The sequence below is a fragment of the Micromys minutus genome (assembly GCF_963924665.1).
Source record: "Micromys minutus genome assembly, chromosome: 23".
In the NCBI taxonomy this organism is placed as follows: Eukaryota; Metazoa; Chordata; class Mammalia; order Rodentia; family Muridae; genus Micromys; species Micromys minutus.
The window spans coordinates 3,257,042-3,272,183 of record NC_137958.1 but is presented as its reverse complement, the minus strand read 5'-3'; the positions used below and the strand labels follow the sequence as shown (position 1 = coordinate 3,272,183).

At 39.8% G+C, this 15,142-nt stretch overlaps 1 protein-coding gene across 1 annotated transcript; it reads right to left on the bottom strand.

The window, feature by feature from the left end:
* Window positions 1-11,322: 11,322 nt before the first annotated feature.
* LOC308435783 (cytochrome c oxidase subunit 7A2, mitochondrial-like) lies at window positions 11,323-11,607 on the bottom strand. The gene has a single exon (XM_080936525.1). The coding sequence runs from the start codon at window positions 11,581-11,583 to the stop codon at window positions 11,332-11,334; it is 252 nt and encodes an 83-aa protein (XP_080792651.1). The 5' UTR covers window positions 11,584-11,607; the 3' UTR covers window positions 11,323-11,331.
* Between the last annotated feature and the right edge of the window lie 3,535 nt (window positions 11,608-15,142).

The window sequence follows — 15,142 nt, the reverse complement described above, 5'->3', positions numbered from 1 at the left end:
AAAACTCCAATCTAAGCCATCAGAACCCATTCTTGACATTTCGAAATAATGAAATTCAAATTTTGCCTTTTATACTTTTCTTATACCATACTGACTCTAAATGACTTGGAGTTTCTCTCAGCATGATGAAGCACAGAGCGTACAATTTGCTAGATCTTTTTTTGTCAGAAGTGGGATCTATCCTGATGGGCCTGTCAAACTGTGCCCACTCACAAAGCCGGACTTTAGACAGGTTTGAGATTTTTTTCCTCCATTTATTTGACAGTTTTATAAATCATAGAATATACACGAAACAGAAGGAGATAAGAACGAGTCATGATTGACTTGTGGCCTTTACTGGTCAGTCCTGAGCCACCCAGCAGAGACGAAATTTTGTCTACAAGTGTCAGCAGATATTGGAAGGTTGATCATCATCAGCAAGAAGAGGTTGCAGACAGAGATAACATCTGTTATTGCTAATGAACTACATTTTAGCCCAGGAGTCACTGTTAACTGGGAGGCAGATGGCCTCCTTCCTCTTGCTCCCATTCAGCTGAGCTACCTATATTGGTTAGCATTTCTGAAACCTCTGTTCTTTTGAGCTTCCCTGTCAGTCTAGCCTTCTCCTGCATCCTCTTTCTCAAAACTACGTTGCACATCTGGATTCCCAGAGGTTTTAATTCATTAAGTCAGGACCATGTCTCCATCTCCTTAAGGTATTCTGTTTCTGATGTGCAGAGAGGCCCTTTTAGTGGGATATGGGGCATCTACCCTAGTCCTCTCTGTGAGTAGATCTTTTTCTCTTAAATGTTTACATCTTTAGCACTCCACTCAGTAACCCTCCGTAGATATGGAATGCCTTCTGGGCTAACCCAATGAGTACCCTCCCTGAAAACAGTTCTCCTTTGACCAGGACTGGGGTTTTAACAGTTTTATAGACTATAGTCAAAACTATCCATGGGAGTGCATTGTTTATTTTTATCACTGATATGATCAAATTACCTGACAGAAATAACTTGTTTGGTCTGGGTTACAGATGTGGGGTACAGTCTGACATGGTGGAGAAGCCATGGTGCCAAAAGCACAAAGCTGCCAGCCACTCTGACCTGAGATTTGGGAGGCAGAGAGGTGAATGCTCGTGCCCAGCTTGTTTTCACCTTTTTATTCAGTTCAGGAACCAAGCCCATGGGATGAATATTTTGCACACATTTATAATGGGTCTTCCCACCTCAAATGAAGCGAAATGAAAACTGTCTCAGATGTGTTTAGAGATTTACCTCTACGGTTATTCTAGATCAATATAAATCATGATAAGGAAATCCCATTCATTTCTCTGTCCAGCCATCTGTCCATCACTCATCTGTTTGGCCATCCACCCACCTACCCATCCATCCATCCATCATCCACCCATCCATTCATTCACCCACCCATCCATCCAGTCATCATCCAACAGTCCCTTCTCCCTTCCTTCCTCTACTATTTCCATTCATTTAGTCTTTATTAACTTTTAGTTGAGTACTAGAGATACATGTTTCATAAGCTAGGTGTAATGTATGCTCTAGAAGAAGAGATAGATAGATATAGGAAATTACTATAAAGTACAATAGTTTTCCTGCACATCTTTGTGAGAAGATGGTTCCATGTAGTTCTGATAAATTTTGTCTTCACCTATGTCTCTGCAAATATGGATACCTTCTGTGGAGTCCAAAAAGCTAATATTTCCAACTTTCATTTTTATGAATATCATGGAAAACACTATTATGCAAAGTGTTTTAAAACTTACAAGAATATCTACACACGAACAACATATAGATTCTGTTATTCAGAGACACTATTTTTATATTCAGACACAGGTCATTCTTCATTCATCTGTGTCTTACACTCACCAGAATTTGTTCTCATGCATCACAGGTTCCTTTGATTTTTTTTGTTGGCTAAGTCTGCTGATTTCATTTTCCTTCCTTCAAATAAACTTCATTTCTCAAGTCCACCTGGTATAATAAGTATTTAGATGTCAAGTACTAGTAAAAATTTGCTGTTCTTCTTTATGCTTTTCATTTACCTTACTTCTCTAATGATCTTTTTAAAGCCTGGTATTTAACACTGCAAGGTTAAAATGTAAATATGGGATTTTTTTCATTTTTATGTCAATTTCATATTTCAAAGTAATTCTAGAATCCCTTGACTATGTTGAAGCAAGGCACTGCATGTATCTAAGAATTCATTTTATGGCTTTTTATTTGTGTGTTGTGTGTGTATCTCTGTGTATATGTGTATATCAGTATGTTTGCATGTGTGTTTATCTGTGTATGTGCATATTTGTGTATCTCTCACTCTCTGTCTATCTGTCGGTCTGTCTGCCCATCTCCCCCCCCCCCCGTGTGTGTGTGTGTGTGTGTGTGTGTGTGTACATTTTAAGATGTGGTCCCTCAGCTTGCCGACCCGCCACCTGTGCCATGCTTCTTCATCATGATAGGCTCTCCCTCCCTCTGGAGCTAAAGTAAACTGCTCTATTGGTCACTTTTGGTGATGGTGTTGTACCACTGTGATACGAAGTGAACTAAAACACAGAGCAAGTGCATTGCTGATGAAGCTGTTGCCCCACTTACTCCTTTTTGTAATTATTTAGTTCTCCTAAGCACAGAACTCTGATAACCATGGAGTTGTGTTTAAAGAAAGCCGTGGCCATTGCTTTGTTAGTTTTGTACCACTGTCAGTTGATTTGCCTGGTACTTTTATAGAACTCGGTGTGTCTGCCCAGTAGTTCTCACTTGGCCTCTGAGCCTTTAGGTCTGTATAACTGTGGTCTGGGGTTATTCTGAGTAATAATAACATAAATTGCCAAGTCCCGTGAAGGATGCTGTATGGGTAAGTAAGAAAAAAGAAAACCCTAATGTCTCTAACTACATTGGCTCTTTTAAAATTAGTTTTTTTGCTTCAAAAGTTTTAATCAAAAACCTCTCAAGATGGGAAGTCATGCATCTATATTTAAAGAGTGCATATTTCTTCAAAACTGAACAGATTACCTAATCTGTATGGATTTAATCACAGTCCATGTAGGAGCTCCAGACATTTCATGAGTATAAATCTTGACTACACAGTGTCAAGCAAACAGGAACAACGAGGTGCAGCCATTCCTTCAAGAAGAGTGGAAAACATTACAATTAATTCAATAAACTTAAAGTTCTCTGCAAGTCCCCTTTCTCCAGGTATCCCAAGCAGTACACAGAAAGGGAAGAACAGCCAGTCATTCCAAGTTCTCATGTGACATCACACTTCCCATGGGCTATAGCATTCACAATGGGGCTTAGTAATCAAATGCTATGTCAAATCCATTACCACATTTCTACTTTAATTACATCTTAATTATGTTTACTCAAGGAAAATGAACATATATTTGAGGCCTGACTTTGGCAAACACAGTTTTTGAATGAGTAAGAAAAAAAACCTCACTATATTGAAGTAATAGGTACCCAAACTTGGATGAAACTTTATGACTTCACCAGGCTTTTAATATTTATTCAGAGGTTTTGATTTATGGGCATTGGGAACAGGACATTGATTACAGTTGATAGTGGGAAATTCAAACCACCTAGTGCTTGTTAAATAAGTCCCAAATCCAAAGGGATTCAGAGTAATCTGGTCCCTTATCACAAGCTGTGACCAGTGAGGATGGTGAGGAACAATGGTTCCTGGGTCATGATAGACCACAGGAAGATAGGTTGCATCAGAATGAGTTTTCCCAGGTCTCAGTGCATAGAGAAGAGAGCCTACCTGCACACTGGCTTCTCATGTTTCTTCTCAGCAAAGGCAAGATGCTTTGGCTATATTTTACTGGCCCAACAGAATAATCCACCAGCCAAGTTCCATGGTTGCACTTATTTTAAGAGCACTAGGAGTATAATTCCACTGTGTGTTCTTAGGGAGAACTGGTAATATTTGGTGAATGGCACTGAAGTGTCTACAGAGTGATAAGATATGCATGTGCTACCCAAGAGAGTGCCACCAGGCATGCTGGTTAAATGGTTCATCATAAAAATACAAGAGTTAATTACACTGTCGTAAGAACGCTGTATTATCTTTACCCTGCTGTCACAGGCTGATGCAGTGTTGATCAAAGATTGATGACAATAAGAAAGAGGGAAAACAGAAGGTCATTTGTTTTCATATTAAAGGCAGATCTATATTCATGTGATAAGTTATTTCTAGTCTGCTTATGAAGCAGATGCTGAAGATGAGATTAGATATGAAAGAGACTAATGGTAAGGGCACAAGAGAAGGCAGCAAGGTCATAGGAATATATCCATCAACCATAGGAGAAGACAGTGCAAGAAGAAGCCTCAGGATGCAAGGCATGCTGGGAGTTCTGATAAAGGTCTGTATGGCACAGTCTTTTAAAATGGTCCTTCAATTTATTACATCAGTTTGTCTTTATACTTCTGATGTGTTTAGTCACTATTCGAAAACATCACACCATGAACACATAATGACATAAATTTGCGGGTAGATCTTACATTTATGGATTGACCAACAGGTGGGTAACAAGGCAGTTACTTTCATATCAGAAGGTCAGTCTCTCTCTCTCTCTCTCTCTCTCTCTCTCTCTCTCTCTCTGTGTGTGTGTGTGTGTGTGTGTGTGTGTAACTATGTACATTTCCTTGGTAACATTCGGTACAAATCAACCAAAAAAAGTGAGTTTATATAATACGAATAGTTGTGGTATTCAAACAGAAGTCTCTGGGTAGTAGAAACAGACTATAGGAAACAATTCCACAGGGAAGGAGTTAAAGGGCTGTGGGGTGGGAGCAGTCAGGCATGGACTGTGAAAAGGTCACTGTGACAGTGGTTATGCAGTCTTCTGCCAGGACCCAGCACTGACATCTGCTGCTCTGCGAGGGATTGTCTTTCCCTCTGCTCTTCAGCAAGAACTCAACACGTATCAAGCAGAAAAAAAACGGGAAAACATTTAAAATAAATTTTCAAATCTAGTCTTTCCTCACACACTCTCACCCATCTGGAATCTCCTCCACCTGCATTCTCAGGAACTAGTATGAGTATTTAAACATTTCATAGCTCCCCATCTGATATTTCACGGACATTTTCTGTTACGATGCAACCTAACACACAGGCTCTGACTCATGGTTTTTTCCATAATCGGCATTTTTTCATTAAAAACACTGTCATAGAGTATCCATGTGTATATTCTTCCCACAGGAGCTCACTTATCTCCATATTTTTTCTCCTTTATGTTTATTGTCTGACATGTTGTGTGTATAAAAATTCTTTTCTTTTCATTGAACCATGGCTCTCTTAGCAGCAGTGTAGGATTAGTTGTTTATTCTTGTGGAGTTACAATGGTTTCTCAGTCGATGCTTAATGGACATGAATGTACTTTTGTGTTTTGCCATGTATTTTAAATTATATTGTGATAAATATTTATATGTAGTACAGGTCTGATGTTTACTATACAAATGCAAATTATTTAATTGAACAAACAGATACTGTGTGACTCTCCACCCAGACTCCAGCCAATAGAAAAGTTCCAAATGCTTTATATATGTTTACATATATGTTTTTACGTGTTTATTTTATTTTGTGTGAGTGCATGTGGGAGTAGCATGTTTGTGTGTATGGTGCATATATGCACATGAGTGCAGGTGCCAGTGGAGGTCAGAGGTACCAGATACCCCTGGAGTTAGAGCTATATATGGATTGTGACCAACCCAAACATATGGGGGTGAAGACTGAACTTGGGTCCTCTGCAAAAACAGTACCATACTCTTAACTGCTGAGCCATTTCTATACACCATGTTTATGTTTTAAAATGAGGATTTTACTCTTCTGATTGCCCCCCCCCCCAGATTTAATTACTAACAATATCATGAGATTATTTAGACATCTGATTTAGAGATATTGGTGGTGCTCAATTACATATTTTAATGAATATGATAACAGTCTTTACAGTTCCAATTACCAATTAAGAATTTTCTAGGGACTATGTGACAGTAACATAAATAAAAAACTGTCGTTTATGTAGTCCTCAGGGCCAGCAAGGAAGGTGCTAAGCTACTAGGTTCTTGCTCTACAGCACCATCTGCTGCTTATATATAAAAATCAGTGAACAGTCAGACTTCCAGAGAACTAAGAAGAACCCCCTAGAAGCTACCAGCTCCCTTTACAGCTAGTTGTACACATAAGAAAGCAAAGACAGGAGGAAAAGAGTTCCTTGCCAGCTTGCCTCATGACTTCTCAGCAGAAGGGAACACAGAGCTGCTAGGGCAAGCATATGAGTCTGGAGTCAGCTTCTATTTGCATTTTCTCTGATGCTCGCCTTTCGAGAGCTGATGATATTTACCCTGCATGGTCTCGGTGAGACTATCTGCATCATTTCTCAAACAGCAGGCCTGATTGCGCCTAGGAATAGAAGGCTAGTCCTTGTACGGCAAAGCCATTTTAATCCCGAAATTACTGGTGATGCATGGCGTGTGAAGCACCTGGTTCACACTGAATACACAGAAGCTGTTAAGGAGGGACAGAGGGATCTTCCATATCTGCACCAGTTACCCGAACCGTGTGCGCGGACAGATGGACTGCAAAGCACCAGTCACACAGACCAACATCTCCTCAGTTCCCCCTGAGGGGTCCTAGTTGGTGACCATGCCAGTGAGCTTCTTACAAATCATAATTTACAGGTCTAATACTTCACAATATTCACATCTGTTGCTTTTGATTCAATGCGGTGTTCAAACAAAAGCCTAATTTCACCTTTTTAAAGCCTTGATGTCTTTTGCAGTTAAATATCAGATATTTTTTATTGCTTTCCTGTAAGTCACATGTTCATAATGAAATGAATCTCCAAAAGGAGAGTGCCCATCTTGGAGAATCAGGGGCAGAGAATCACCTGGAAGTTACTCATAAAGGTGAATGCTTTGTATGACAACATATCCAAATATGAGAGCTGTGAACAGTCTCCTCATCTCCCCAAAGCTTAGAGACACGGAAATCAGAAAAAAACAAACAAAAAACAAAACAAAACAACAAAATCCCCCCAGGGACAAACAATGTAGTTTGAAGAGTCCAGGGGGTCAATGGCAGCAGGGGACACACAGAAATAAAAAAAGTACTCTAGAGTGGCTGCAGACACCACAGTGTGACATGTCACACCTGATGCCATCTTTAGAGACGAATGACACTATTCTGCAGAACTTTCATGGCTTCCTCATAGGGTCTAAATGAAAGCCGAGGCCATGAACTGATGTTGCCAGCTGATGCCTCACGTCTTCAACAGGTCAGGGGAGGATGCTGGTAGGATAGAGGACAGGGGAGGATGCTGGTAGGATAGAGGACAGGGAATGATGCTGGTAGGATAGAGGACAGGGGAGGATGCTGGTAGGATAGAGGGCAGGGGAGGATGCTGGTAGGATAGAGGGCAGGGGAGGATGCTGGTAGGATAGAGGACAGGGTAGGATGCTGGTAGGATAGAGGACAGGGGAGGATGCTGGTAGGATAGAGGGCAGGGGAGGATGCTGGTAGGATAGAGGGCAGGGGAGGATGCTGGTAGGATAGAGGACAGGGGAGGATGCTGGTAGGATAGAGGGCAGGGGAGGATGCTGGTAGGATAGAGGACAGGGGAGGATGCTGGTAGGATAGAGGACAGGGGAGGATGCTGGTAGGATAGAGGACAAGGGAGGATGCTGATAGAAGAGAGGTGAGCAGTGGGAAATGACTACACAGTGGGATCCTACCTCATAAATGAAAGAAGAAATGGGAAATGGTCATCAAGAAGGAGCCTCTGACGTCAAGTCTGGACCTTCGAGGCTGTGTTCCTTCACATCTCCTATGGACGACTTAGTTAACAGCAATGCGATAGGTTATTTTGAGAGGACCTCACTACGCAGCTGAGGTTGGTCTGAAATTCACTAGGAGTATCGGGCTGGCCTTAAACTCAGAGAAATTCCCCTGCTTCTGCCTTCTCAGTGCTGGGACGGAAGGATTGCTTCACTATTCATGGCAAATATGATTTTAAAAACTCAGCAATAAAGATTATTGAGCAAATAATTAATTTTCTAAATCCAGGTATTTGGGTTTTTTTTTTCTTTTTTGCTGTTATGCACATTTTTCTTAACTTTAAATACAAACATCTGACATGTTCTATTATGAAGTTTTTGAGTCATATATTAAATAAACACACATACATATATAACACACACACACATCTCACACACGCACACACACACACACACACACACACACACTTAAATGTCTAACTGAAGTGCTTATTGGAAAAGCAAAAATAACTAAACAACCCTGGGCATTTATTTCAATTTTTTCAGGAAATTTTCACCCAGTTCGCATCTCCTAAGGCGTCAAAACCATGAACGTCAAAATGATATGCCTTGTAATTACCCGAATATCTCATGCCAATTGCCAATTTTCAACTTCAAAGGTATCACAATTCCCTGTAACAACTTCAAGCACAACTAGGCAAATATCAGTCCTCTTGGTGCAGTGTCAAAGCTTGGAGAGCCCAGAAAACGAGTGTCACCCACTCTGTGTGAGAGCAGAAAAGTCACGCTGCTGTCACTGTATCTGAGGGCATCATGGGCCCTAGAAATGTCCAAGTCCTCTTGCACGTATTCCTCCAGAGTGTACAATAATGGTGCTGCGTCGAAATCCCTGTGCATCTAGTTTGCCTTGACCCTGTAACTGGCCACAAAAGATAGCTCCAGATGCTGAACTGTTAAGGGGAAAGGAGGAGTCAGCAATGGCAGCCTTTATCTGACAACTGTAATATTTTTCTCACACACTCCCAGCTACAGGGAGAACCTCAAGTTGCTCAGTTCCGAATCCCCACTCTTGTGGTGCCTACCACAGACCCTACAGTTCCCTACACTGCTGAAGAATTTCCCTTCTTCACTGTAACATGTTCCTTTATACAGAATGTAAAGGTGTGCACGTGGGTGTCCTGCAGTTTCTCTTACCCCCTGAAGCTTCCTTCTCAGGACTGAGGCTGTGTGCTTTGCCGGTCTGTCTACCACACACCAGCACAGAGGAGACTGAAGACTTGTGTTTGTGTTGAGATTTCGGGTAAAGAAACACACAAGGACGGAGACAGCAGGGCAGGCAGAGTAAACCTCCAGGGAAGGGAGTCATGCGGACAGAGTGAGACCATGGGGGCAGCTTAGACTGAGCAACAGAGTCCGTGCGCCAGCAGAGTGAGACCCTCAGGGCCAATTAAGAGATAACGATTCATTTTTAATGTTTACTGCAACAGTTAGGGATGGTGATTACCCCGGAAGTCCTTTTATTGTTGATAATGGTTTTCACTATCCTAGGTTTTTTGTTACTCCAGATAAATTTGCAAATTGCTTTCTAACTCTATGAAGAACAGAGTTGAAATTTTGATGGGGATTGCATTGAATCTGTATATTGCTTTAGGCAAGATGGCCATTTTTACAATGTTGATCCTTCCAATCCATGAGCATGGGAGATCTTTCTGTATTCTGAGATCTTCAATTTCCTTCTTCTGAGATTTGAAGTTTCTGTCATACAGATCATTCACTTGCTTGGTTAGAGTCACACCAAGGTATTTCATATTGTTTGTGACTATTGTGAAGGGTGTCTTTCCCCTAATTTCTTTCTCCACACGTTTGTCCTTTGAGTTGAGGAAGGCTACTGATTTGTTTGAGTTAATTTTATATCCAGCCACTTTGCTGAACTTGTTTATCAGCTGTAGGAGTTCTCTGGTAAAATTTGTGGGGTCACTTAAGTACACTATCATGTCATCTGCAAATAGTGATGTTTTTACTTCTTTCTTTCCAATTTGTATCCCTTGACTTCTTTTCGTTGTCTAATTGCTCTGGCTAGAGATTCCAGAATTGTATTGAATAGGTCGGGGTAGAATGGGAAGCCTTGTCTAGTCCCTGATTTTAGTGAGATTGCTTCAAGTTTTCCACCATTTAGCCTGATGTTGGCTACCAGTTTGCTGTATATTGCTTTTACTATGTTTAAGTATGAGCCTTGAATTCTTGATTTTTCAAAGACTTTTAACATGAATTTTGTCAAATGCTTTCTCAGCATCTAGTGAGATGATTACATGGGTTTTTTTTTGCTTTGAATTTGTTTATATAATGAATTACATTGATAAATTTTCACATATTGAACTATCCCTGCACCCCTGGGATGAAGCCTACTTGATTATGGTGAATGATCATTTTGATGTGTTTTTGGATTTGGTTTGCAAGAATTTTATTGAGCATTTTTGCATCAGTGTTTATGAGGGAAATTAGTCTGGATTCTCTTTCCTTTTAGGGTCTCTGTGTGGTTCAGGTATGAGCATAATTGTCGTGTTGAAGAGTGAGTTGGATAGTGTTCCTTCTGTTTCTATTTTGTGGAATAGTTTGAAGAGCATTGGTATTAGATCTTCTATGAAAGTTTGATAGATTTTTGCACTAAACCCATATTGTCCTGGGCTTTGTTTTACTTCAGAGCTTTTTGATGACTGCTTCTATCTCTTTAGTTGGTTATGGGACTACTTATCTGGTTTATCTGACCCCAATTTAACTTTGGTACCTGTTATCTGTCTAGAAAGTTGTCCATTTCCTCTATATTTCCCAATTTTGTGGAGGATAGGCTTTTGTAGTAGGATCTGATAATTTCTTGAATTTCCTCAGTTTCTGTTGTTTCATTTCTGATTTTGTTAATTTGGATACTCTCTCTGTGCCCTGTAGTTAGTCTGGCTAAGGGTTTATTGATCTTGTTGATTTTCTCAAAGAATTAGTTCCTGGTTTTGTTGATTCTTTGTATAATTCTTATTGTTTCTACTTGGTTGATTTCAGCCCTGACTTTGATTATTTCTTGTCATCTACTCCTCTTGGGTATATCTGCTTCTTTTTGTTCCAGAGCTTTCAGGTGTGCTGGTAAGCTGTTATATTCTGTCCAGTTTCTTTTTTGGAGGCACTCAGAACTATGAGTTTTCCTTTTAGTACTGCTGTCATTGCATCTCATAAGCTTGGATATGTTGTTGCTTCATTACTGTTAAATTCTAAAAAATTTTTAATTTCTTTCTTTATTTCTTCCATGACCATATTATCATTGAGTAGAGCATTGTTCAGCTTCCATGTGTATGTGGGCTTTTTGTTGTTTTTATTGTTATCAAAGAATAGCCTTAGTCCATTGTGATCTGATAGAATGCATGGGAGTATTTCAATTTTTTTTTTTTAGTTAAAGACTGCTTTATTGGTGGCAGTTAATACACATCAATAAATATTGATCCCCAAAGATGAGCTCAGTTACACCTGGTTCATCAAGCATTGAATGAAACTGAACCATGTGAAGCCTGGGATGATGACATCAGTTCTGCTTCTTGGGACACACAGCCACAGCTAACTGATAGATGGCATAGGCTGTTCCACCAACTGTCAGAGCCATTGTGGCTCTGTAGAGGAGGGTGTCAGATGCCCTGCCTTTCAGATGAACTGGCATCCCATTATCCTCCTGAAACAGCTTTTGCTTCTCTGGAACTTTGTTTTCAAAATGCCTTTGTGAAGTGGTGCTGATGGTCCTCTGGGCAATCTGACGAAGGACCAGCAGATTCTGCAACATCTTGGCTCAGTTGTTGCCCACCAACCGCGACTACCGAACGCCAAAAATCGAAATCTACTAGGCTGGAAACGAAACTCCCTCTATTTCAATCTTTTTATTTCTGTTGAGACCTGTTTTGTGATTGACTATATGGTCAATTTTGGAAAAGGTACCATGAGGTGCTGAGAACAAGGCATATTTGTTTTAGGATAAAATGTTCTATAGATGCCTGTTATATCCAATTGATTCATAACCTCTGCTAGTTTCGCTGTGTCTCTGTTCAGGTTCTGCTTCCATGATCTGTCCACTGATGAGAGTGGGGTGTTGAAGTCTCCCACTATTATTGTGTGTGGTACAATATATGGTTTTAGCTTTAGTAGAGTTTGTTTTATGATTGTGGGTACCCTTGTATTTTGAGCATAGATCTTCAGGATTGACAGTTTTGTCTTGATATAATTTTTTCCTGTGATGAGTAAAAAGTGTTCTTCCTTATTTTTTGATAACTTTTGGTTGAAAATCTATTTTATTCGATATTTGAATGGCTACTCCAGCTTGTTTCTCGGAACCATTTGCTTGGAAAGTTTCTTTTTCTTAGTCTTTTACATTGATGTAGTGTCTGTCTTTGTCACTACAATGAGTTTCCTGTATGCATCAAAATTCTGGATCCTGTTCATGTATCCATTCTGATAGCCTGTGTCTTTTTATTGGGGAAATGAGTCCATTGATGTTAAGAGATATTAAGGAATAATGATTGTTGTTTCCTGTGAATTTTGTTGTTAGAGATAGAATTATATTTATATGCTTTTTTTTCTTTTGGTTTTCTTGCAAGATTATTTTCCTGATTTTTCTAGGATGTAGTTTCCTTCCTTGTGTTGAAGTTTTTCATATATTATCCTTTGTGGAGCTGGATTTGTGGACAGATACCATATAAATTTGTTCTTGTCCTCGAACATCTTGGTTTCTCCATCTAGTGTAATTGAGAGTTTTGCTGAATATAGTAACCTATTTGCTAAAATCTTGATCCCATGTTAAGAGATGCCACTGAAAACAAGTGTCCCAGCTCCTTGTAACTGTGATTACCTTTTTTGGAAAAACTTCAGATGTCAATGGAAGGACATACATCAAAGATAATGATGGGCTAAGGAAGAAGTCAGATGAACTCAGTGGCAAACATCTGCAATCCTAGACTCTGTTCTTCCTACCTAAGTTGCCATCTACTGATGCATTATTATTCATAATAATTCATAGGCTTTGTTATTCATGAGTAAATGTAAATAATGAATGGTCAGTGTTTGGAAAATATCTATTTCTGACATAAAGAAGATTTTAGGTGAAAACAAAAACCAACAACAAACAAAACGCACAAACGTATCTACACATCAAAGACAAGGATGTTTCTATGAGTGAAAAACAGAGTTCCCATATTAGGGCTGAATAGAGGGCTGGGTAGGTAAGAGCACTTCTGAGAAAGAGAACACTGACTCTTCAGGTGGTTCTCTACTCTTTATGTGAGGTTGATGAGAGAGTATTTAGTGTAAAACAAACCATTTGTTTATTATATAAAGATACTATTTTCTTTTTCTCATATTTTCATTTATTACATATATATATATACACATCTCTATCTATCTATCTATCTATCTATCTATCTATCTGAAGAAACTAAGAGCTGGTGATGTGGATGGCCACATATTCATGTTTTTCCCATATGAATGATAGATGCACTATTTGAAGGTTTTCTGCACCCCTAATATTTTATGTAGTGTATGGTCAAGGCTCCCGGGAGCAGAAAAGTTTCCTGACCCACATTTGATAGAAGTGGCTAGTTTCACTATGGAGAAGGGAGAGCCAATTCGTTATCTCAGAAATAAACCTGCTACTTGTTCTCAGGATGATCAGGCCTCTAAAATTTTAGCATGACCTTCAGGAAGTCACTTTAATATTATTATTGATTTTGGAAACCAAGTAATTTGGCAAAAGTTAAAAAATGATTAATTGTATGGTGGAAACATCATGTAACTCCTGGTATTATGCTAAATCTGAAAGAATTTCAGATAGCATCTTATTAAAAATGCTGCACAGCAACCAATCTTCAGCCACTAAGTGGTTCTGATACCAACTTGTGCTCGACATCCCTAGTCATCAGGGAAATGCAAATCAAAACAACCCTGAGATTCCACTTCACACCATTCAGAATGGCTATGATCAATAACTCAGGTGACAGCAGATGTTGGCTAGGATGTGGAGAAAGAGGAACATTTCTCTATTGTTGGTAGGGCTAAAAGCTGGTACAACTACTCTGAAAATCAGTTTGGTGGTTACTCAGAAAATTGGACATAGGACCCAGTTATTCCACTTCTGGGCATATACCCAAAAAATGCTCTAATATATAACAGACACACATGCTCCACCATGTTATAGCAGCCTTATTTGTAATAGCCAGAAGCTGGAAAGAACCCAGATGTCCTTCAACAGAGGAATGGATACAGAAATTTTGGAATATTTACACAGTGAAGTACTACTCAGCTACTAAAAACAAGGAGTTCATGAAATTCCTAGGCAAATGGATTTAACTAGAAAATACCATCCTCATTGAGGTAACCAAGTCACAAGAGGATACACAGGGTATGCAGCCATTGATAAGCAGATATTAGCCCCCAAACTTGAATACCTATGATACAATTCACAGACCAAATGATGCTCAAGAAGGAAGAGCAAAATGTAGATGCTTCAGTTCTTTTTAGAAGAGGGAACAAAATAGTTCAGGGAGGTAGATGGTAGAAGGACTTGGAAGGAAGAAAGGAGGGGGGAAGGGAAAGAGGTGGCAGAATCAGGTATGTTAAAGGAGACAGTGATGACATACAGAGGGCAAGAAATTTGAACAAAGGTTCAGGTCAATGTGGTTGGGGAACTGGGCATAACCACCAGCAAGTCCCAGATGACAGGAAAGCAAGAGGCGCCCAGGACCCAATGGGGATAAGATTAGCTGAAAGGCCCAAGGAAAGGGAGGAGGAACCTGTAGAGACCATATCTAGAGGTTAGGCAAGGTCCAGGGCTTGGGGGGATAGGGCCACTCACCTTTCTCAAAAATTTAATCCAGAATTGCTTTTGTCTAAAGGTAATACAGCAACAAAGATTGGAGTAGCGACTGAAGGAAAGACCATCCAGCGACTGCCCTACCTGGGGATCCATCCCATATGTAGCCACCAAATCCAGCCACTACTGCCTCCAGCATATCCTCAAAATGAGTACAGCACAGGACTTGTGGTTTTTCAACTTCTGAAATATGTCATTTTTAATGGTCTCCTTGGAGACACTATATATTTTATTTCAGTAAAAACGTTTATGGGTAAAGGAAAAGAGCTCACTGTCACTGGTAAGTTCAATTGGATGTGGCATAAGGTTGTAGAGTGGAGATGTAGCAAAGACACAGAAAGTCTTCATTTACCTAGGACCTCAAAAATATACTCATAATTTATAGGAATGAGGAGAGAAATCCAGAAGAGAATCTAATGAACAAGAACGTGCTTTCTGGAAAACCAAGAGTTAGTGCTTTGCCTATTATTACAGCCTGGACTTC

Bases quoted from the DNA above. Each gene is read 5' to 3' on its own strand.
- LOC308435783 (XM_080936525.1), bottom strand. From the start codon at position 11,583: ATGTTGCAGAATCTGCTGGTCCTTCGTCAGATTGCCCAGAGGACCATC.